This window comes from Dufourea novaeangliae, unplaced genomic scaffold (assembly GCF_001272555.1).
Source record: "Dufourea novaeangliae isolate 0120121106 unplaced genomic scaffold, ASM127255v1 scaffold21, whole genome shotgun sequence".
Taxonomy (NCBI): domain Eukaryota; kingdom Metazoa; phylum Arthropoda; class Insecta; order Hymenoptera; family Halictidae; genus Dufourea; species Dufourea novaeangliae.
In genome coordinates this window covers 1,715,311-1,741,761 of record NW_015373910.1, presented here as the reverse complement: position 1 = coordinate 1,741,761, position 26,451 = coordinate 1,715,311, and the positions used below count along the sequence as shown (strand labels likewise).

The following is a 26,451-nucleotide window of genomic DNA, read 5'->3' as shown; positions in this document are numbered from 1 at the left end:
ATCAGTTGCTGCAATCAAGTTGCAGTTATGGTTGCATTTCATTTTGGCCGAGGGAGTAGTCAAGTTTTCGAAGAAAAATAGCAACAAATTCTAAGAAATGAAAACTCTTACGAATTACAAATGATGTAGCTATTGTTCAATCGGAAAATAATTTACGACGGAAAAACGTCCACTTTTGCTGTTTATTATTTCCTTATATATTTTATTAATAAATAAAAGTTTACTGAATGAGTCATTCCGAGGCGTGTCTGTTGCACGAAAATAATGTTTACAAGTTTATATATTGGCTTGTTAGGAAAGTTGATAATATTTCGAGCACAGTCTTCGTAACCTTTTTACTGGACGAAGGAAAAGTCGTTTGATCTGATGAACAGGTACTATTTTCCGTCAGTCAACGTTCTTTGTGTTTTCTGTGAGAAATACCGACGAAACGTACGAACCAGCACAAAGCCCATGTCAGTTACGTTTTATAAAACTTGTAAAAAAATCACACTAGTACGACTGGAAAGATTTTCTAGCATCTACCTAAATAATTACACTTTGCCCCATCATGTATATCCTTTTAGATCGCCGGAATATTCTGTATCTAAAAAGAAATTTGAAAATACATTCCATCCAGAAGCATGTTAAAGAGCTTTTTAAGCCAATACAATCGAAGTTGTGCATAACTAATACAATGAAATTGATTGAAAAATAGAAAGTTATTGTAAAAAACGTAGCGAATAAAATTATAATGTAAATTGAAAATGTAGGTTGTAACTTTGCCTTTATAAACGCAACGAACTTTCAGAACAGCCCAATATTATAAGCAATATAAGTGATGTATAGAAATAAAAAATTTCAAATTTTCTTCCAATTGGTATTGCGGGATAATGGAACGTTCCGTGTGAAAACTAATTTCTCGTCAGAATTCTGTTATTCATTCAGGTATTTCAAGGTGAAAGAATTACTCACCGCACACTCTCGCCTCCTCACATGCATGGTACATGTCGACCTTAATTTCCGGATTGTTATCTGCGATCGTTTCGCCGACAGTGACGAACCTCTCGACCGCCAGATTCACTGCTTGACCGATTCGGTCGACCGCACGGTAACTTCTGCACGAACATTGCGAACGTTCTTTGTACGACACTAACGTGGAGATCTGAAAGAAACAAACGAAAGGGAATTTTTTAATATCTGAACATATGTCAAGGTCAAGGTCATAGGAGCTGCCTCCCCAATTCTAAATATTTACCAAATAAATGTCTATGCAGCAATTTACTGTAATTGGTGTCGAATAAAAAATTTGTCATCTGTATTAAAAATTCTATTAAGTTCGAAATCAAGTGAAAACGTCATTGTTAATCTTATTTGTTAATCGTTAGACTTATTTTGTTAATCCTTTAATTCAGTAAATAGTTCGTAAAAGACCGCTGAATTTAATTCGTACCAAAGATTGAAAAAAACGAACAATTCGGAATTAAGCATACATATATTCCGTTAATAACGAGGATTTCACGGCTGGAATAAATGGTAAAAATTTATGCTCCACGGACATGCAGTAACGGGGCGAAAATTAGGGTACGTCTTTATCTGGCAATGCTCCAAGTTACCGTCCCAACTGTGAATGAGGTAGCCATTTAAAAAGTATCAATTCGAACAGATTAAGTCCAGCAAGCCGGTTTATTGTCACGAATATTTCATATAGAGCATCTCAATAGTTTTCACTCGAGTTTTGTCACAATAGATTCGTAAAAGATTAGAAAAGAATAAATTACAATATAAACCCCAACGCAAGAAGATTAGATTAAAAATATCCATCATAACTTCGATTAATAATGTAGCTACTTCGCTTCAAAATGTGGGAAGTTTACGATACTGTTTACGATCCTATATTATTGATGTTTCCTTTCCAACTTCTAATAAAATCTTTCCTAAGTGAACGCTTATAAAACATTCTTTTTCTTATCACGGTTCAGAACTAAGTTTAATGAAACTATGTACATTCATTTTCATACTTATAGACAGTTTTCCTTGCCATTTAACTCTCTAATGATCCCGTAATCATTAGACTGCGGATTTTATATATTTATGGCAGAAGTGAATGTACAGAACTGAATAAAATACTTTTCTCAAATTTATTTACAAAAAATTGAATTTGCACAAACATCCGCAGTCTAGTAATCCCTTCACATGTTTATGCACATCGTATAATAATATGTAATAAAGTGAAAATATTATTGCTACTATTATTATTGTACCGATGCACACACGAAAGCGGCATTTTATCGATGAATTAATGCACTAATTGATTACATTAATGCAACACCCCTAAGCGACACACTCGCAAAATGTCAGTTCTCAAAAAACAACTTATTCACACAATCTTTGTAGATATATCCAAATACATTTTTTTTATATTGTCACACTGTCATTATCTTCTATCGTTATTATCACTATAAAACACAAAATTAACACAATAACTCCGTAGCACAGTATTAAAAACTCAAAATGAACAAAGTGGAGTATCAACGAATAATTAACCGAGTTTAAGACGGGTTTAATTAACACCAGCACTATCAAAGCAGTCAAAATGGTTGGTACACTCTTGTAACGACGATCAAAATATTACAGCAATGCATTTTCTCGAGTCTTTTACAACTTTTATACCAATACGTAAGCGCAGAAATTAATCGATTTATAAATTTGTATGTTTTCAAAAGTTTGTAGTGTTTATCAATCCGATCGACATCGATATTTACGTTTACCGTCGATAGTTCTAGTGTTAATGTCGCATACCAATGTGCACCGTTCCGAAAAATAGGTTCGACTGATGCACGCGAAACTTTCCTCCAGGTTAAATGGAGAAACCAGCCACGCTTGAATTGTTTTGTCTGTCGGGTAACGACCAGACAGACCTCACCACCCACCCTCCCCTTCCCCTCAGTCCTCCTCGTAAATGCCGAACGTGTATTCAAGAAAGATGCACGAGAGTAACCCCATTACCTGGCCTGTGGCTGCAGGTCCCACTAGGTCGACTCTAAATATTTCGTTTTCCCTCGTAATTAGACAATGCATTTAGCCGCCGTCCCTATTAAACTATTCCCTACGAGCGGGTCGGGCGCGAGCAGATAAAACGACGAGGAACGAGAAAGCTACAGACGGAGTCTCCAGGATGGGAGGGAGAAAAGCGGAAGCAGAAATAGGTCGTGGAAAGAGGAAAAGAAATCGAGGCAAAGGGTAGACATAAGACAGATCCGTATATACCATGCCTGCAAAGAGTAAATATATAAATATTGCGGTGAACCAGAAATTCCGTCTGTTTAGTTACTGAGGAATGTCTTCTCCGGAGTTTGAGAAAAAGTCGTAGACATTGGGGTAATCCTGCTGTTCCCATTTATTTTTCACGTTTGTATTCCCGAAACAAAACGGAAATGTATCGCAATAATCAAAACACTAAATTTCCAAAATTTCGTGGAACCAACGCGCCCTACGGTATTACACCAATGTTTGCGTTACAAGATTGAGAAAACAAAAGCAATAACAATAAAATGTCGCGTCGCAATAATTTCCCGCAATGTATCAAAGAGCATCAGAGCGTAGAATCGCCGAGATAAGAGCGAGCGAGCTAACAGAGGGGAGCGAAAATAAAGCAACGCTCTCTCAAGCTTTTTAAGCCAATACAATCCAAGTTGTAGATAACTAGTTCAATGAAACTGTTTAAAAAATGGAAAGTTATTGTAAAGAACGTAGCGAATGAAAATATGATTAAGAGCTTTATTACAATTTTAATCAGATTAATATGATAAAAGCTCAAAGCGGACGACTACCTGGCCGCAAGACAGGAAGACAGAAAGCAATGCTGACCCAAGCTTTTTAAGTAAATAAAATCGAAGTTGTACATAACTAGTTCAATGAAACTTCTTAAACAATGGAAAGTTATTGTAAAGAACGTAGCGAACGAAAATATGATTAAAAGCTTTATCAAAATTTTCATCATATTAATATGATAAAAGCTCAAAGCAGACGACTACCTGGCCGCAAGACAGGAAGACAGAAAGCAACGGGGATTGGAACGCAGGAAGAAATAGGAGAATAATTGACAGAGAGAAACGGACAGAGGGACAGGGGTAGGGAATATCGAGAAAGGGACGCACCCGGGGGCATTGTTTCGTCGACGTGAATGCGTACAATCGAATGAACACAGGTGCGGGGGTGGGGCCATGTATGTGTATGTTTGTGTATATGTGTGTCCACGAACCAGAGGCGATCTTTACACCCACTCTCGGCTCATGGTTCGCGGGTTCGCGTTCAACCATTGTCAAGTGTCGCGGATCCAGACAAGAACAACGGGGCGTTACGTGGCGGATACGAGAACGCGTGTAGGCTCGTTTTTCCTAGTCGGCGCGGCATTGTGGCCCCCGCGGAATATTTTTTTTTTGTGTTTTCTTTTTCGTTTTAGTCCAGACTTATCCTCGTTTGTCACTCATCACCGCGAGCACATGGAAAATTTTAATATCGCCCGGCAGCAGAGAAACGAGGTCGGGCAGGTTTACGCGTTTCCCTCTCGTTAGTTTCACCTTTCGGCGTGAACGATCCCCACGGGACGCACGTTTTCCCGTCACACAGCGTTTCGAAACAGCCGTCTGACCGCGAAAGACTATACTTCGACTTAAAACTGTATAGATCGTTGAAAAGAAGTAGGACAATTAAAGATTACGGCTGCCTTACGCTTCTTTTCTCCATAAACTCAGAATAGTTCAAAACGTTCACTGGACTATTTTACTGAAAAAACAATGATTTTGAAATTGTACTGTAACTATTTTATGATTGTAATTGTTTCAATTTTAGATTAAATTATGATTCGAATGTATCTTAATTGCTCTACCTATGTAACATTTTTAATTATTGTATTGGCGTAGTAACTTAATTAGATTCGTCGAAAGAATTATTAGTATCGATATTAATGTAAGTACTTTGTATATCTATATTTTTCTGGAAGCCTAATACTTCTTTTGGAAAATGTCCACTTTGTTTCGTTATTTAAGCCACAAAGTGTTTAATGAAGGATTTCATGACACCAGAAGGTGATATTAAAATATAAACATCGCGGGCAGCCTACAAACTTAAATATTAAGTTCTAAAGGAAGTTGCAAAAAGGTGTAGCATATGATTTTTACAAAAAACCAAAGCACTGAACCCGAATAACAAGATAGTGATAAAGATTGCACCACGAATATTGGCATAACCGGTATGTATTAATGTAATACAAAAATTGCAACATAAAAGCAGCAGAAAGTAACGAGGGTAAAACTGATATATTGTGATTATACATATACGTACTTTGTGTAACCATAAATAATGTTTGTTGCCTGCATTAATTTAAACCGATTTCAGACACTTTATACTTAACACGAAAGTACTGTATAATAATGTTATTCATTATGCTCAGCAATTGATATTTAGTTAAAAATTGTTACGAACTAAATTTTTTAATAACTGTTGCTTAGTGAATTTTCGAAATCTCACGATTAAATAATAATATTTCTCTATGAAATTAGAATCCTTATCTTTATTCCATAAATACCTGATAATCAGATTGTATATTTCAATCATTATTGAACACTTTATATCCGGATAATAAGTTCATGCAATTCTAATGAAATGTTAAGACCATCCTGATATATCGACAGGCTAAATAAAAACAGGCGAAATAAAATTAATATAAGAATTCCCCGAAGCTAAATACACCTGGACACTGACAGATTTGATATCGGAAAATTCCTTCAATACGGGTCCCACCTGGGAAATATCACGCTTGGAATAACTTTCAATCATTCATGTGTCGTGACACGTCGATGAAAACTTGCTGCCGTAACTCCGGTGGCCGGAAAGGAGCTCGTAAATTCATTAAGTTCAATGTAAGGAGGCCACACATCGTAGCGACAGTATATACAGAACAAATTCCTTGCATAAGTTCATCCTTCTTGCGACAGGAAAGTTATTACGAGACATTACATGAACCAACCACACATGGGCTTGTTTGCTCCATCTGAAATTCCATAGATTCAGGGCAATTAATCCAAGAACTGATAAACTTTTACAACTTGAACGACCAAGTGGTCGTGGTTCTTGTGACGTGGACCGCCAAAAAATTCCATGGAAGACGCTCAGATTATGACCTCGTATCTCATAATACAAATTACACCACGGATAGGATATAAAAAACGAAACGATATAAATGCAAAGCTGTATGCAGAGCAATGGTAATACCTGAGTTATCGTATAAATTTGTTTTAAGAATTTATGTGGAGATAAAAAATAATCACGTAGAATGGGTTTGTATGGTTTAATGAACTTTATATTCATGTACATTTTCAGCGTATAATTGGACTTTCTGTAAATCTGCCGTATAATTCGTTTTTAATCCTAGGACGGCCACGCCGTTGCTCTCGTTGTCACTGTCGTAATCGTGAGTTTTTAAAGGTTTAAAAAAGCCTGCTGAGGCGAGAGCTACCATCACGGATTCTCAATTGTTCATATTACATTTTATATAATAAATACATTTGTACATTTGAAATACGTTTGTTTGGCCTGATACTGCAACGTTGTGTGCAATAAATATTCAAAAAGGTATTATTAATAAATAAATAGATTCCGAAATTTATCTTGTGTATATACAGGGTACACGAATAGGATCACAGAAAATTTAATACATCATGTAATATTCTATATTATTACTTGAATATGTATTATGTATCCTGTCGCGCTATTGCAACAAAGTTATAATCTACTTAGTCAGTAGAATCACCTCGTATATTCAATTCTGAAAAGATCAATACTGGCATGAAACAAAATATTATTAAATAGAAGTTTTCACTAATTTGGCAATTTCAACTGACGACGAATTTCGGCGGAGAAGTTCGCCGAGCAAAATCACGGAAATGACGGAGCGCCGCACAGAAAAGTTTTAACGAGCAATTTTGCAATATAATTAGGATAAGTCGTGTATACCGTTTGCAGAATATGCGGTATTTGTCCATTTTATTCCTAGCAGCGAATTTCGAAGTACGGCGTGACGATCTAATGGTAAAATTAGCGCGGCACATTTGTCAGTAACTATACTAACGGTATTAATCCGAATTAAAGTCGAACAATGGGAGGAGCACGGTCGAGGTGGCGCAAATTACCTGGGAACAGGGCGAACCCTAGGCACTTGAATTCGAAAAGCACAAATTATGCGAAGCCTGACATTAACTACGAGTTTAATCACCTTCTCCCATCTCGGTTCACTTCTTTATCTAACGAGGCAAGTTTACGAATTAACAGAGTTTTCTCAGCCAGGCAGTGTCATTCATTGATGTATTCCGATCACGTCAATTAAACCCCTTGCCTTACAACATCGAGTCAGACACGTGAAAACGATTTCAAACTGAATTTAGTGAACATTTATATTATTCGTTTTCTTTAAGTCAACGTGAAATATTGGTTCGCTCGTTTTCACTTTTAAGATTTAGAATAAATAAAACATTTGCTATAAGAATAGAATTCCTTTTGTATCTGGGAAAATATTATATCGGAAACAATGTTTACTTATTTTCGGAAGGAATATCAGCGTCGAGTTCTAATTGTCGTCATATTTTTTCGATATACAATATAAACGTAATATAAAACACTAACATAATAATAATATAAACAATAATAAATAAGTGACTGGTAAACATATCACTACCAAACAAGAATTACCACGAAAATTCAAGTTTGCATTTTTTTAATTAAATACAGGGTGTGTCAATGAAAACTACTATCTAAAATAACTCTCATTACCTAATAATTGTATCAGAAAACGTTTTAATAAATTACGTAGCATTTTAAGGAAGACGTCGGTTAGATACAATTTCATTTCTTTACTTTAATTTTTTTTTATACCAAGGTGACCTTAAGTTGACTCAAGGTCAATGCATCTTTTTTTCTAATACCACGTCATTGTTGATGCAAGAATAAATTTAAGGATCTATAGCATAATGGTACTAAAAAAATGAATTGACCTTGAAAAAACTCAAGGTCACCATGGTATCTGAAATAAAATACGACGTAAAAAAATCAAATTATATCCAACCGTCCCTTAAAATGCTACATAATTCATTAAAACGTTTTTCGATACTACCAATAGGTAATTTTAGATAGTAGCTTTTATTGACTCACCCTGTACATTCATTAAAATTCTGTTAATGTATTATTTGTTTGTATGCTATCTGATCTATCGTTACATCCTGGACTCATTTTTATAATATGTAAATATTATCAGTTAATAGAAAAATTCGAAATTTATCACGGAACATATCAAAGTTTACCCTACACGTCCGTTAATTAATCTGCACCACATGTAAGTCCGATAGTGATCTAAATTGAGCAATTTTGCGTGCTGAGAGATAAACGCTGCGTGATATTGTCAATTGCTGTCAGCCCCCATTAAATTTATAAACGCTGACTTCGAGGGGATATATGAACCCAACCTAAAAGTGATTATTTGTTTAGAACAGAAATTAGAATTAGTGATTCTCATAGTGCTGCATATAATTCTCGATGATAAATACGGGAATATGAAATTCTTGTCCGACCAAAAAGCAGTTTCTTGTATGTGGTTCTTGGACCACCAGAGGCCAACTGGCACGAGTGTAATTTAACCTTAGTGTGCAGATTGTTGAATCATACTCGCCAATTTTAGAGCCATAACGCAGACAATGTTCATACTGTTTGTGTTAGCGATGGAGTAACGATCGTCTTAGCAACCCAATTCGTATGAGATCAAAAGCAATTTGCGTAGGAAGCCGACAATAGCAGATGAAATTTTATGGCGAGTCTGTTCACATTAACAGTATACAACTGCAATGGCTGTTTCCTATCAAAGTTGTTTATTAATATTGAATAACGGCTACAGCATTCGATATTCAAGGTATAATAGTTTCCATTATTTTCTATATCTATTTGCCTCTATTTTTGTAGGAGTTGAATTCGTAACTGACAATAGTAACATACTACAAATTCAAATTCGACTGCCATATTTTCTGCATACACCTAATAGAAATTCGTCGTTTTGATATGCTATAATAATAGTTATTATTATTATACACGTGAACAATCTTGGACCCAGTGAAAAATATAATAATACAGATGTGCTAATTACTAGTAGGTATCGATACTAACCAAAATTCGGAGTAAATGGTACTAAGTTTACATATTTAACTCAACAAAATTAACATATTTTGATCTATATTGAATTATACCCTGATAAGAATTCTCATTAATTAATTAGGTATAAGGATTTGTTGCATAGCACAATATTATAGCGGTATAATAGCGAAATTTCACCTGTGTGATTAATTGAACGTAATCGTATGCAATAGGAAGCGGAGGAAACAAAGGTTAGAGAGAATATGGTGTGCCCACCCGCAGTGGCTGTGTGAGACCGCTAGAATTTATCGTGGAAAGACGGAGTTTGTCGTGACGGTTAGTTGAAAAAGGTCGTGAATATTCAATTCGGTGTTAATTAGAGGCGTAGAGCCCTTCAAAGCGAGAGCCCATATGTATGTAAACAATTTAACGTCTACTATTTACTCTTCACGTGCCCGTTTTTTCCTCGTTAAACACGTCCCTGAATTCTTTTATCATATATTACTCATCGAAACACGATTCCTTGTCACCCTTCAATGAATTTTTCATAATATTTTCAGTAATGTAATTGACATTGATAGTTAATTTGTCTGTTTCGAAAGAACTGTGCTAACAGTTTTTAAACATATGGAAATTTTATTTCCATGCGACAACATTCTTTATATTTATATAAACATACACTGCGTGGCATAACTATGAAACCACCCTAAAATTTACAATCCTCGTGTATTGTGATTAAAATAAAAACGAACTACTTCTTTTTAGGAAATATAATCTATCCTTTTCTGGAGAAACATTATTCCTCAACACGACTTCGGGCATTGCACACTTGGTTTGTTTTTATTTTAACCACAATACATAAGAATTGAAAATTGTAAAGTGGTTTTACAGTTATGCCACGCAGTGTATAGGTATAATAATTGTAAGAATTTTATGGTAAAATATTTCAACACGATAAGCTCTTCAAATTAATATCGCAATTAAGATGAAAATTATTAGGTACAACGTTAATTGGATGGTAAAAACTCTCCGCTCTGTAGCGAGGTAAATGTGATGTAATTTCGCAAACTGGTACTTATCTTACCAATTTGTTGTTTGCTTTACTAATTACTCATTCTCACGACTTACAATTAATAGATAACGTAGTCTCTAATATTAATAAGCCAAAAGTTTCATTTACAATTCTTTCTGTACAATTATTCGCTACGGGTTCCACCAAGAACAGTTCTGTAAATTAAAAAGTATGGAGACCCAGCTGGATACAACACCAAACGCGGAAGCTACCTTAAATACTAGTATATTTGTATTCGTTCTCTCTACTGTTAATACAAATATTTAAGTGTTGAATTGTGTACTTATTGTTTGGATCACTACTGCTAGTTGCTAGTAGAGGAACCGTTTTTAAACGCGTCACGATTATCCCTTATTTTTTACTCTTCATTCCTAATAACAAATTATTAGCAACTCAGTAAACCTCATTTGTCATAATATAACTTTTAGAGTAGTCTTTATAATTACCTGACACAAACGTTGAACGTGGTTAAAATAATAAAATGCGTATTGAAAGGAAGAAACAAACGGTATTTTTACCGTTACACAATATTTTTCATAAACCAACAGATATTTAATACCAGAATAATGCGACGACACATTCCGATGTCACGTTAATTACACCGTTTAAGCCTGCCCAATTAATTTCTTTTGTTTAATGGAGTTTAATATCTCATCAACTGCTCGAATTGGTTATTAGCGACAGTCTGGAACGAGCAGGCTATTGTAATTTACATTACTTTGTCCATTAGCTTCGTTCGAACCTGCGAAACAGAATAATCGAACGAAATATATTCCGAAAGCACCCGTTAATTATAGGATTCGAGCCTCTCAAAGTGAATGTTTATTAGCGTTCGCGTGATCTAACCTTCGTCGTTTCCCCTTGACTCTTCTGTGTCCCGTCCCTTTTCCCAGGCTTCGACGTATCATGCGATTACTAGCGACGTCGCTGGGGATATCCACCCCCTTGGTTTCTGCTCTTATAAAAGATGCATGAACCGTGCCTTTTACGCCGTTCACGCTATCCTTCACAGAGCCTCCGCATTTTCGCCATTTCCCTCCCCGTCGTCTAATGTCCAACTTGTCTCTACGATGTGGCCTGTCTATCACTTTCTGACTTGCTTTTGTTGCTACTGTTTTATTTACCTACATGCGGATGTTTTTGTTTGTGAAGTAACGAGACACCGTAACAATGGCTTATTATAGTTTGAATACCCCCTTAAGTCATTGTTTTCCGTACGTGGTAAGGAGAATCGCCTCTGGATACTTGGTAGAAGTGACTGTTAAATATAGTAGACCCTCCCATATACGAACGTTCTGTTATTCGAACAGATTGTCCGCTGGCAAGAGATGCCTTCTCCTGTTGCTAATACAATATAGTGCTTATATACAACATATAAATAGATACTTTCTTCTGTACGATCGAAACGAATCTGATCTTCTGATCAGAATGATTAATAGTAGTATGAACCTAATACTGTGTTTGTTACCTCTAATGTTAATAAAGTCAGTTTGTTCGTATTGAAAAAAGAGTGAATTATATCACAGGAATTTAATGAATTTGAAAATAGAACTGTTTGTTGTATAGTGAATGAAAATTGCACTGTTATTTTCAGACAGGTTCAGATTTCTGTAATAATAATGTAAATGTATTTCTACAGTATTGAGAAAAATGCATCGAATTTATTGGATCCCTTTGGGTTAGGAATTGTGCAGTAAAATAATTTTAATTTGGGTAAATATTCTCACCCCATCTAAAGAAAGTTAATTAAAGGAAGATAATATCGTATTAAATGCAAATACTAATGACGATAAACAGGATACTATTCTTCTTAAAGACCTCAGTAGCCTAACAAATTTTTTAATGGTTCATTCGTCATCATCCATCACCACCGTTGAATGTACTTTTATTTCCCTGGTGTTATATGAACAAAACATTTAAGTCGTTTGAAATTCTGATTTAGTCTCTCGAGCGATCGTCAGTCTCCACCCCATACAATCCATTATGCAGGTACACGTTGTATTAAATACAAATTTCCACTATAATTTTCTTAGGTATAACAAATGATCAACTGTTAGGTACGATTTTATAGGTTTTAAGATAATTCTCTAGATTTTTAAACTTCAAACTTCCTTAAATGAACACAAAGGAAGGTTATAGTTACATAGACTACTAAAAAAACTATAAATTTCTAAATATAAATACCAGAACCTTTCGAAAATATTCAAATTTATAAATCAACTATTTTTTTTATTTTTATACTGTAACAAAAGTTGTGGAAGATATGAGAAAATGCGTTGTTCTAACAGTTTAATAATTGCTATAACAGCGTATTAATCAGTGAATTTGACTGCTGTAGTATATTCAGTTTTAAATTATAAACGTAGTCGATGTGTTAGCGCAATTATGAAATAAAGAACAAAATGATAAACCGATTTCAGCACAGGAGCACTCGAAAAGGGAAGTAACAAGCTTTCGCAACAAGCTCTAATCGCATAAGAATTTGTGTAATTCTTCGTAATTGTGAAGACTCGTCTTTGTGCAGAAGCTTGCGACTGAAGTAGAAAAACTAATGTAATTGCCAGTGGAAAAACGGAAACCTAATTACTCAGTAGCAATTAAGTTTCGAGAAACCGACTTCTAAGGAAGACATAAACTTTTCTGCAGAAAATTTCCATGGTGATAATGACTTTCTTACAATATCTATTTAAATAATTAGAAATGGTTAATTAAAAATGAAACTTCATATTACTCTTATATTGAACTTCTAAGAAATACAGAATTTCCTTTGGGTTATTTTCCCTATTACGTATTCACAGATATCAAATAGAGGTAAGAAAAGTGGAGAGCAGTCTTCACGGACATATATTTTGACCTAATTTCACTGGGTAGCGAGTATTATAAATTCAAGGGAAGGAATACCTTTTACAGAAGATCTGAAGGAAAATATTAAATTATTCCTACGAAACTAACGGAAAATTGAGGGAATTTTTAAAAAAGATGGTGCAATAATTTTTATTTAACCTGCTAGGCTACACATTTGATGTTACGCTATTACCCCAAATGATTTCCACTTTCTTTAACGAGGAAAAGAAAATTCTTTCAAATACTCCAGGAAGGTTTATTGATCCAAGTTAAGAAAAATTAAGTTTTATTATGTATAATAACATTATAATGGAAATCATTATATGTATACATGACTGTAGTAAAAGTAAAAAAGTTGTCAAATGACAACGAATGACAAATGACATTAGACGGTTCCAAAATGTTAAAATGTTCTTGTGAATCATTTATATGTTATCTAATATACACAAAAAAAACAAATTATTTCTTCGGTAATTTTTAAATAACTTGAGAATGAAAGGGTTGAGACAAATAATTCCACAGTGTTCCAAATAATTGAGGCATTATACCCGCGAAGAAACATAATAAGAAATTATTACTTATCGTATTTTCTGTGCAGTAGCATAGTAAAAAAATATGAAAGTGGACAAAGATTGTGATTTTTATCGAAGTAAGATTGAAGTGCAAATGATTTCTCGTAATATTATTCAGATTTATGCCTATAAATGGATAACATTTTCATTGAACGTGTCGATAGAGGCCAATTTTCGCGGGAACGAACGGAAGCACTACACTCGTGGCCCATTAAGTCGCTCGAATGGAAAGATTCCGACGGTCTTGAATCTCTCGAAAAGATTCCAAGCATGGGATTCGCTCGTACACGGATCCACGAGTGATTTCATTGTCCCGAGACGAAAGTTCGTGGACGACGGGTGAAAATGAATTATTCGGGTAATTTGCTGTCCCTGTGTTTCGTAGCCTATCACGCCGCGCCCGTTGTCGTTCGTCTCCCGCATCGATAACGTTCGAGGATGAAGGAACTGAGAGGAACAAAAGGACAGTTCCCAAACTTTACCTAGCCTCCTAACTAGTCCACCAACTAATTCCGCTTTCATAAAGTTAAGGCACGAAAAAGATGAGCTGCCATCGAGAAACTTGTTCTTTCGTTTTGTACGCGAGATATATGTATACAGCACCGCTGATTTCTATTATTCGAACGGTGGAGGATGAAGACTCGAGAAAATATTGTGACAGATTTGTTCGCAGAATAAATGTTATGTTTCGTGTTGAAATTGGGAAAAAATTGAGAAATGTATCGAAGAAAAGGAAACTGGAATAACGTCATATGTTTCATGATTAATTATTAGTAGACTGCGGATGTTTATGTAAATATAAACTAACCGGATAAATTAACAGAAACTGGAATCGAAAAGATTAAAATTTACTGTACTAAATTGCAGGCACCTGAGTAAGAAGTCATCCTGTGCTACAAATGCATAAAATTCGCAGTCTAGTTATTCGAGCGGGATCTCCATCATTGGAATTATGGAAAAGATATAATTATACATACGAGGATCGACATTTGTTAAATAATAAAAATAAATAAAATTAAATTTTATGTTTATTGATTTTTTTTGCGTATTTAAAAATAAAAAATTTATATTCGTTATTAGAAATTCTTTTAAATGAAAATTGAATGTTTCCATTATTGCCAATTTCATCGGTTTGCGTGGACAATTTACTTAATTCCTGTCTCCCGAAATTTATCGGTGTTTGAAACAAATAATTCCATAGTATTTTAAATAATTAATGGACTATTTTGTGAGAACACTATAAAAAGAGATGACTTATATCATGTTCTCGGATGTGTAATACATGTTATTATGTATTTTGCAAGTATTTAACTCATAATTCAAAGTAGAGATAATAATTGCATAGTATAGGTACACGTAGAATCGCAATTTCTGATTGTAATGCATTTGCATGTGAAAATAATCAGATGACTATAAGAGAAACTACAAATCCATTATTATGACGTGACTATTTCCCAGTTGGAAGGAGTTGGTTGCATGTAACAAGTAAACTGTCGTGGAATGTGACAGACTGTTAATGACAATATCAGCATTTACACTGAATCTTGATAAAATCATCGATTAATGTTCGAGGAATAACGTTGGCCAGGCTACTGCATGCTATGCTTGTTCTGTGTGAGTGATTTACATGTATCATAAATGCCACGTGCTACTATACACGGTAGAAAATATCGATTATGGACAGCCAACCGGCGTTTTCTAATCGTCTTACAAGAACACCGTCTACTTGAGTAAGCAGATATTTGTAGCTATTAACTTCTACATTGGTGCTTCTGACACAGTATGAAAACTATTTTATAATCGTTATAAGTTATTATTTATTTGCAAACCAATTATATCATAGATATTAAATTATAATTATAAGAAGGATAGGTGGTCAATAATAATTATGACAAGCAGTATAATAAGTGAGTAGTAACCTTCTACAAAGGTGAGAGAAAACCTTCAACAAAACTGTCATGTTGAGTGACCACGAATAAGATATCGTTTAACACTATATCTACGATGGACTTCGAGATTTCAATTTCTTGCTTAACAAAGATTCACAGCAACAAAATGTTCAAACTCGTTAAATAAAATGCAGATAGTAAACAGTAACCGATAATAAACACTGTTCGAATACCGCAGAATAGACACAGCAAAAAAATGAAAGGGAAAAACAGAATTTCTTTTTGAAAACTCCATTCTTTATTTTATATTTTCTCGTAAGGGTGATTGAGATTCGTCATAATATTACATGATATGAAAAATCAAACATCAGCTTTATTTCCCTAACGGAAACGTTCCTACGCGTGAAATCACGATCAAACAGTAATAAAAAAAATATCTTCCTAGTACCATACACGAACCAAAAAAAAGTGTTCATTATAAAATTCATCAAAAGACGAATAATGAAATCTAAAGCGAACGTTCGACGGAGTATAATATAAATGTATGCAAAATTAACGACACTCCGTGCTCCCATCAACTAATTCGCAGCCGCTGAACGTATTCCGTCGAGTTATTAGTTCCGAGATTCGCAGGATTAAGATAATCCGTTAATTAAAATTCCCTTTGGATAGGAGACCAGCCTGATTTCGTATGCATGAACGTACCCCGCCCTCCGTGACGTTCCCGCGGCCAGGAAAACTGCTTTGTCACACGGATGAAGATTTTCGCGTGGCGCACAGGTACGCGATATCGCTATGTAAACAAAGATACAACCAGCGCCGGGGATTAGCGTAATCCGTTTATCCGTGATTGGATTCCAAGTGATTCCATAGATATGCCGCGGGAAGACGCGAGACTACCACTCTTGCGACTGTAATGACTCCGGCCACCCGACAGACATCAATGCCTCCGGACGATACGATGAAATCATACACGAACCAATATATTCATTACCGTTTGACAGCTAATCCCAGAGGAAATAATTCTGAAAATCATGCGACGGCTGAGCCTTCTCCGACCCCTGGTGCCACGAATTCATCGATCTAATGTCATTCAGTATCTCCGTCCTGTATTCCACTTTTAAAACGTCTCTAGGATTACTAGAAATTATTTCGTTTGTTGTATGTATACACAAGAGTAATGTTTTACTTTGTGTATAAATGTTTATTAACCCTTTAATTCCCAGTGTGTGTTAATATACTATAATAAAAAGTGTATAAGAAATTAGAGGTTAACATAAATTCCGATGAAAGTATCTCTAGGATTTCAGTAATTGTAGAATAAAGAATCTGGAATCCGTCATTTTGACGGGTTCGGTGGTTCGAGTTTGCAATTCTGAATCCAATGATATTTGTTTCATCCACATATGGCTAGTTATACTATATTTAATGTTGCCGAGGAATATATATATTGTGTACTATATGATATATCTATACTGCTGAGAATATAATATAATTAATAGTTCCTTTAAAATGAGATCGAAAAGGAGCATTCTCAGGTTGGATTTCTGTTATTACTTTAGCAAAGGAACAATTATAAATATTATAAACAGTCCACGTTAGGTTATGTCCTGAGAAAATAGCGCCTCACTGACGAGTTAATTATTTTCTTAAGTATTACGAACAATTAGCTAAAATGAAAGTAATAATCACGAAAGATATCTATATCTGCTCAAAGACGAGGTCCAAGTGTTGCAGAACAATGGAAAAGAGCTACTGAATAAAAGGATTAAATCATTTTGTATATAGTAGCACCATCAATTCGTCGAAAAGACCCTTCTGTAGCCACCCAATACTATCCACAATCAACACTACTTTCTTACAAACACAATACACTGCAACGTGTCTTCATTGCACGCTTATTTTCTATTCGAATTCCCTATTGTTCCTTGTGCAACGAATAGCAACCGCAAGCAAATGTAAATAATAATCGGCCGTAAAACGTCTCCTAACGTCGCTGTGGACTATTTTATTATCTCGAAATAAAGGGACGACAGACAGTCTGCTCGAAGTGCCACTCGAACGCAGATTTATTGCCGTGCGAATGGCATGTAAACTCATCTGTTCGACTCGCTTTCAGACTTCACGACACACACTCTACAGCGACGGTTTACTTTAGCGCACTGTCTGGTCCCGCTATAATTTTCTCGATCCACGACCTGCTGCATGTTTCTATGGCCGGCGTAAACAATGTTTATCGGTGTAGTTAGAGGAACACGGCCGCGTGTGTGTCGATCGTTGCGGAAAGATTAGTTAAGCGTTAAGCTTGACACGTGTGTTAATCAGCCTTGCGTGACCGTTATTCTGCTACATTGTGAATTTATTGCCGGTTCTTGGTTCTGTGATGTTTTAGCGTCAGAACGGTGTAATTTTCCGCTCTCTGGGTGCACGAAGCAATAAATAAAGGCAAATTCATCTGGTTATACTGAGCGAAGCAGTACTAATTTTACAAATACACCACCGGCCAAATGTATGTGACCAGAGTTCATGATTGATAGAACAGTAACTTATTATTATCTAATTATGTAATGAATGTTACGGAATCAGTATATTTGGAAATCATTTCTAATCAGGTTTAGCACATTATTTTTATCAGATCTTTGTAGATTAAGACATTTCCTCTTTTTTTTTTTAATTATCAAACCTCGTCCCACACTTTTGGCCGGTAGTGTATGTACACATAAGATGATTCTTCGTGGGAAAATATGTTAAAATTACAGAATAAAGTTTTCTTGGAAGTTTAGTTTTTGGGAAACCGACTTCGAAAATTCATTTGATACACATGCAACCGACTCCCTAAGTATTTCTTAGAATAACTAGAATCAATATAAAATATAATAATCAAACACGAATTCAATGATTTTTCAAAGTTCATTTTCTTGAAAAAGAAATATATTGATTAACACTATTACTTGTATGAAAGTGTGTAATTAATTATAATCTGGAAGAATGGACTATAGAATTGTAAGTAACACATAAAGTTCCGTTGAAAAAGATATTGTTAAAATGCACGTGCAAACATGGATAAAGAACGTGTAATAAAATTGCACGGAGGAGACTTAGTTTTCGAATGAATCGATATTAAAAGTTCATCGGGTACAAGTGCACTTGACCGCCGTTTAGCTGTGTCTGACTACTTCTGCTTGCTTTCACTTATGTATATTACACAGTAACAGTATATAAAAATATTCATTATATGAAAATTCAGTAACGTTCCATAAAATTATATATTTCATAATTAATAATAAGCAAATAGTATAGTATTATTTATTTTCCACCGATCATTTGATACAAATTATTAATTACGATCTAGTAAATCTTTTTGGAAACATTATATTATTATCAATGTTTACAACAAGTAAAAACAATCAATAATAAACAGACAGTACAAGCAATATTCGAAGCCACATGCTTTCAACAAATTTTTTCTCGAAATGCAGATGTAAATAAAACACAGTTAGTGTACACAATCGATCTATTTTACCATGCAAAATCACGCTTATTGAATTTACACTAATAGTTCGGTAGAATTTCTACATTTTTAACATCGAGATTCTCAGTCCAAGCATGGTGTTCTCGAAGCATTTACACAAACGCGAGGAAATACGTTGAAACAGGGAAACAGCTTTGAAAGCGTTGGCTACGTGAAAACATTTCCTCGATAAATTCTCGCTGAGTCCTCGATATAGGCCACCAGGAAAGTAGATTGTAACATGCCGTAACGATTGTTGCAAAGCACCACAGAGACACAAGTTTCTCGAATTGAAATATCCTTTTCGAGAAGTTTATAAACACGTTGACTGTTATGGTGGTCACCGATGACCCGCGCCATTAAATTACACACCAAGAAACATAGTCATGTAAAATCCCACAGAGATATATCGACACGTCTTATAATTAAATGGCACCCATTTTTTTCTGTTCATTGATATACATATAGCTCAATTTTTCAGAAATTATCAAGGAAATAACATGTAATAAGATGTATATGTTGAATTTTTAATGAACAATATTTCTGCATGTACAAAAAAATAGTTTCATTTTCCCTCTTATTTAACAGCTCAAAGGTATGCAATCCCTTAATAAGCTACAGATCGGTAAACTGTTAACCTGTTATGTACTTTCAAATTACCACAAATTTTGTAACGTTATTTAATAAAAACAATCTCTTTTCGAATTGTCGCATATATGTATAATCTACCACACGCCTGTGGAAACACATAATAAAAAGTGTCAGAGAAGAAGTAAATGGGATGAAAAGAGGTTGCTCCTCCAGAAATAAGTCTAAAACGTCGGCCGCGTTTCTGTGAAACGACGCCTCCAGGGCACCTTTTGATTGGTGTGACGTTCGAGGAATACGAAATTAAAATGTACAGGCGAAATCATCGGGAAATTCGCTCCCCGAGCCGTGACGGGAAATGGATCGACGCGATTCTTTTCTCGTTTCTCGGTCGTTCGTGGCGGAACAGTTTCTAGGGGTGAAAGTAAGGATTCCATTCGAGTTCGTCACAATTTCCGTTTAATTTCCTCACGCAATATTCATTTTCCACGACGGAGATCACATGCTACAGTGCAACCCTCCGTCTAAAAAATATTCCACTGTTCCCTTCTCGACATGCTTTTCTCCATTCTCCATTTATCGTCGCAGTTAGAAAACAGATAATTTAATACAATCACTCGTTCACTGCACCAGACGGTACCTGTCGTTTTCTAAGTTAATTTCTGTACAGGCTGCAAGTGACAGTGAATTGTACATTTAAATCATGCTACGTTAGACCCCATCAGCCCTGACTTCGTGTTAAATTGCAGTTCTCAGTGTGGTTGATGTCCAGGAGCAAATCAGCAGTAAAATTAAAAACTCATCACCGAGACTAGCCCTCTGTCGTCAGAATATTTCTGTGACTTTATCATAGACTTATTTATCAAACTCTGGACCTTTTACATCTCAAGTTTGACAACGATACCGCCGAAAAGGTCCAAACGAATATAAAAATTAATTAGAGAAGATATAGTTCAACAACCTCGATAGTATTACCTTCTCTACGTTGTTATCAGTTTATTAATTAGAAGATCTTGCCCGTTCCGATAAAAACATTCTCCATTGCTAATTAACTGACAGAGGCTCTCGAAAGAACGGTTTAATTACGGTGAAACGACAACTTTATTTCCCGTTCTTTATTCGATCGTACTTTGTAATTACTCGAGTCATTGGAACAGAGGGATCATCGATCGGGCCCGAGAAGATTCGATGAAACGTTACCCCCCCCCACTCCAGCAAGAATTGTCCCGGGGGCTATAGATTTGCCCGACGCCCTCTTGATTCAACCCTTAAGCCTTTTTGGGGGAGGGAAATTCCCCACGGAGGAAACCACCCTTTCTCCGCCATTCGGCGTCTTCTATACTTAAGAAGGGGCCATCGGGGCTTTGCTCTTCTGGCAAGGTCGTTCCGGACCAAGCGAATCCCCCATTAAAACCGGCTTATTAGTTCCTCCCAAGGAATATCTCGAGCAGATATTTGGTATCGTAAAAAAAAATATTAACTTCGCGTTTTAAAGCTTTTTTCGCGTCCGCTGTATTTTTTTGTTCAGAATGTATTAGCTTGTCTCCTATGTCTTTGCGTATTTTGCGTGCTAACATGAAGTACTTTCACAAGGGTGTTCTAATTATCCTAATCACCTGGTATATTTTTTGTTAAATTGAGAGCTGAAGATATAGAGTATTCCTTTTTATTATCTTATTACGAAATATGCTGAAGTAAATGAAGATCGGCTTAGACGCTTTCAAAGGGAAACTTGTGTATTAAAGCGATACGATTTTGATTTTTTCACTTTTTTTAGAACGTTATTTCGTACATAAGATCATCAGATGGTCATAGCATGTACAAATCGATCTGTCTTTTCATCAGTGATATTATCGTGACAGATAGATCTGTCTTTCCTACGGTGATAATATCGTTACAATGCAAACATGTGGTACACCTTAAAGGAACTTTCTTGACATCGATATTTAAACAAAAACGTATCATGATACAAGAGTGTTTGTAGTCTTAATATTTATCCTGTCAGAAAGAATGTGTTTTGAAACTAGTTTTTCGTATTAAAAGTAACATATTCTAAAGGATCAAGATAAGTGAAACGTCTCACAAATAGAGCGAGTCAATTAAACGACGGTAGAATTCGATTCTGTATGAACAAATCGACTGAAAATATGAAACGATATTCTTTCAGAAGGAAACTTTATTTCCTAGAAATTGAAGTTTGAATATTCGTCCTATACGCGTACATTCCAGTACGATTCGTATCGTGTCTGACTATTATTCGCTAGTTCTACTTGCAGCAACCATCGACGATGGTACAATATTAACCGCTTATCATTGTTTCTGCTATTATGTAACAATCGATTTATATCACTTGACCGTGCAGAACAACAAATACTATACCCCTATCAATGTTTCAAAGTATCGACGCAAGTGGAAATAACCAGTAATGGACAGACACGTTAGCTGAGTGGTACTCAAGTGCACGCGTACTCAATGAATTTTCAACATCGTTTCACATGAAAACGAAGCATCCTGTGACAAATCTTTCTGCACATTTCCATCTTATTTTCTTTTGTAGTCTTACTACCTGTCAGAGTGCACCACCAATTCTGGGAAATCATATACATGGTAGACAATTGAAATTATTCTTTTTTATAGCATATTTTTTATTAGTTACTTGTTGTCAAACTTTTCAAGGTAAAGAAGTTATTTTTTCAAATTGGAACACTATAATTTTTTCCCTCATATTCTTTAGCGGACAAAAAGACAAATTCTGCAAGAACCATAACGTACTTTTTTTGTCATTAGAACGCAAGAAATGGTCGAGCAATCTATTTCTGACAAATCCTGCACCCTACGTATGCGAAAGGTCAGAATCAATTTGATCGCACAATAACGTCGTGTTTATTTATGTATGACAGTGCAGGATTCCTTTGAAATATATTTTTCCACCACTTCTTCCGTTCGAACTAAAAAAACGTAAATTGCGATGCTGTTGAGCTTCTGTTTTTATCCACTACAGGATAGGTGGAAACAAAATTATACGGTACCATTTCCAAAAACTTTGAAGAAAGCGAGTCCCCCTAAACCAGCCAAACAACTATGATTTCAAGAAAGAATAATTTCAATTGGTCTAGTAAATAAGGTGACATTTTCTCGAAATTCATGAATACATTACAACAATTTCTAAAAAGGATTTCTTTAATCGATACATATTGTAGTGTCTTAAATCATGATTTAATTTTCTTACAGGGTAACGTAATTAATTTTTTTATGGGGGATTTAATCAAGCATTGTTAAACTATTCCCCTTCCAAAATTTTATGAAGCAAACATTTATATTATTTACATCATTTTTCAGTTTCAGCTTTTTAACTATTACTATTAATTCAATTTTCCGACATATTTCCGTGTGATATTTTCGGATTTTCACAATCGCGCAGTTTTTACGTACTTCTCGTTATTCTGACTTAAATATATATTAAAAACTGTCGAGAAATGTCACGATTCCCACCAAAGCAACCTACAAATGCACACAATTCAATCGTTCCCCGAGAGAAGGAAATCGGTCTCGGTTCGAGATACCAGAGACTGATAATAATAGTTCCTTTGAAAAGATTAAAGGACGAAAGATTAAAGTAAGACGTGAAATTATCGGGAAACGTACCTTATGTTGCGAGCCATCCAATTGTCGTACATTTCTCTTTCCCTTCGATAGAATGCGGCGGACATGTAGACAATTCTGTGTTAATCAATTCGAACAAATAATCTTCGTCTCTTCTCTTCCTCTCTTCTACTATCAGCTGCTTTTTAATATACACGTATATAGATATCTTTCTCTCTCTCTCTATATATATATTACTATTAGAACTTCAATATTATTGTGCCTGTCGAGATTTGTCAGCTGTACTCCACTTAATTCTTTCCTCTTCTGCCCTTTCTCTCTTTCTTTCACACACACACACAAAGACGTTCTCTCTCTCAGCCTTTCTAACTCTTCCACTATGATCAAAATATACTATGAATCGTCAACATCATTAAGATATGTGCCTCTTATATAGAAATATTTAATCTTCTCTCTCTCTCTCTCTTTCTCTCTCTCTCGGTGCAGGTGATGTCGGTTCGTTAACAAGTGTGCTCCTCCGTTCGAATATAATCACAATTCCTTAACACCGTCTAATTAACCACGGGGCCCGACAGACGAGCCGGGGGGCCAGTTTCGAAGACGGAGAGTGAACAAAAATAGATCCTTGTATATATATTTATATATATTATTTTATATATATATATATTGTATATCTGCAGGAAGAATACTGTTTTCAGGCTGCTGCTACAGGCTCAGAACCTGTCCACCGATCGTGACGGTGCAACGAACCCGGACTTAAAAGTTCGTCGTCGCCCTTCAAACGGGGTGCACGACCCGCGTAGACGGGATATCAGGCTGACTGTTCCACCGGTGATTCTCGTTGCGTGCGTGCCCCCTCCGCCTGCACGCTCACGAGATGAAGCCAATTCAGCGCGAACCGGTTAGTAGAATTTGTCAGGCAAACAGAGAGCAGTGGGGGTCTTGCGTTCCCTTCTGTCACACAACCAACAGACGGAACACGTTCGAGTTCTTAACGATAGTAACAAGTGTGTGTGTGTATGGGCCAGTCTTCTAAAATTCAGCCCCTTCGATCTTGGTGCTCGATAGATCGAATCGGAATATCACTCGTCACAGAGGAAACAATAGACGGTAACTTTCAACTGTCCTTCGGTTATACAGGGTTGAAACCCGTTGTTCGTCGATCAGGATAACAATCCAAGTAATCCTTATACTCGATACGTTCGATCGCTAGCATCCATCGATGGGAGACTGTAATATTTTCATTTCCAGATCGCTGTTACAGATATACTTCTTTTGAGCCGCGAACGGTACAGAGACACGAGGCTTAAGTCCCTTCTCGGGGATAATCTCTCTCGTTCCTTCTCCCTGTCTCTCTATCCACGCAATTCTCAGAGGCTGACTCGACAAACGTGTCCGATCGTTTCACGGCGTACAGACCGGCCACGTTCGTTTTCTCCTGTGACTGTGACACGTAACCGGGATTGACGAGGCGAGGATGACAGTGGCGAACGTGGACGACGAAGAAGAAGAAGAAGAAGACGACGATGACAACTCGTTGCGTGTGTGCGGCTCGCTCTCTCGCGTACGCGTGTACACAGTGTGAGCAGACATGTGGGTGCCTGTGCGTGGGTAACGTGTGTTTGTACGTGTGCGCCCGCGTCTTTCTCTCTCTCTCTCTCTCTCTCTCTTTTTTCTATTATTATCTATATTTCCTTCCGTAGTTCCTCTTCATATATATACATATACATATCATGTATACGGAGACGCACCGTGTGCCTGCGGCTGACGATTCATATACGTGTGTGCATTCGGGAACGCGGTTTTACGTTCGTGTATGCGAGAGCGCGTGTTTGTATATATGTGTGTCTGTTGCTGCGTGTGTATATATGTGTGTGTAAGTGTGTGGATACGAGGACGACAGAGCGCGTGTCGCTTCGAGAAACAGGGACCGGCCTGTCGAGTGCCTAGGGGAAGACTGGACTCGGAGCCGACTCGGTGGCAGGACCACCACGGGAAACGAGGGTGTTTCTCCCTCTTTCGCATTCCCTCTCTGTGCCCTCCTCTCTCCCTCCAACCGATCCATTCTCCGCCCTCGGTGCGCCCCCGCTGCCCGCTGTCGTCCTCTCTCCTCTGTTACTGGCGCGCTTTCCTCTCCTCGTTCTTGCTCCATCTATCTCACTCTCTCTTTCTGTCACCCTCTCTATCTCTCTCTCTCTCTCTCTCTCTCTCGGTCCTCTGCGTGAAACGTCGGAGCAGAGGCGCGCGCGCTGACTCTCTCGCCGCCGCCAACCCCGACAATCAATACGCCGGCAGGCCCGTACTTTCGCCCGCGAAATCGCGATATTCGCGATTCCTTCTCGTTCTTCCCAGCGCCCACACGACGCCAGTCCCAACCCTCCTACTCTTTTCGCCGTTCCCACGATGATGGTGGTGCTTGTGGTCCTCCTCTCCCAGTTTGCTCGCAACCCAAACCAGTCGCACCGATATCCCATCGCGCTCGTCCGTAACAGCAACCACAGAGATTTTCCCCCGTCCAACCGAGAGCATTCATCCGCCACCAACGGTATCGCTCGGCCTAGGGAATTCGTCGGGGTCTTTTTTTCCAGTTTACGCTGACTCCAGCGAAAAAGCGCGGGAATTTCTTGCGCAACCGGTCGGACCCGGGGGGAGGGATAGGTCCGACTGTTCGGTGGCCTTTGTTGGCGGGACGACAATGGGCGAACCGTTGTCGGTCATTTTCCTGTTCACGTCGATTTTCCATCTGTCTGGTCGCTTTATTCTCCTTTTAATCGAGAACTTTCCGACTGGACTTTGAAGTTTGGAAGCTGATTCGATCTGACCTGTCGTTCCGGTTTCAAGAAATTGGTATCATCTTCTTCTGTATTCTTCATCTTCTAATCAAGAGTTTTGAGTTGAACTTTGAAGCTCGGAAGTCGATTCGGCTTTATTCATGTTTTTGGTTTGAGGTAATTGGTATCTTCTTCTTTATCTTTGCTTTCTTTTGATCGAGGGATTCAGGTTCGAGTTTAACGTTTGCAAGCTGTTTCGACCTTATTCATCGTTTCGGTTTGAAGATATTGGTATCTTTTTCTTCTTCTAATCGAGAGTTTTAGGTTGGACTTTAGAAGCTCGAAAGACGATTTGGTTTTATTCATGTTTTCGGTTTGAAAAAGTTGGTATGTTCTTCTTTCTTCTATTCTTCTTTTAATCGAGAGTTCTAGGTTCGACCTTGAA

The 26,451-nt window shown here is 36.7% G+C and overlaps 1 protein-coding gene across 1 annotated transcript in view; it reads right to left on the bottom strand.

The window, feature by feature from the left end:
- Window positions 1-26,451, bottom strand: part of LOC107194004 (alpha-catulin) — a 94,398-nt gene that overhangs the window by 38,119 nt on the left and 29,828 nt on the right. The window contains exon 2 of the mRNA XM_015583559.1: window positions 955-1,144. Within this exon, the coding sequence (XP_015439045.1) occupies window positions 955-1,144 (190 nt within the window). The remainder of the gene's footprint in view (window positions 1-954; window positions 1,145-26,451) is intronic.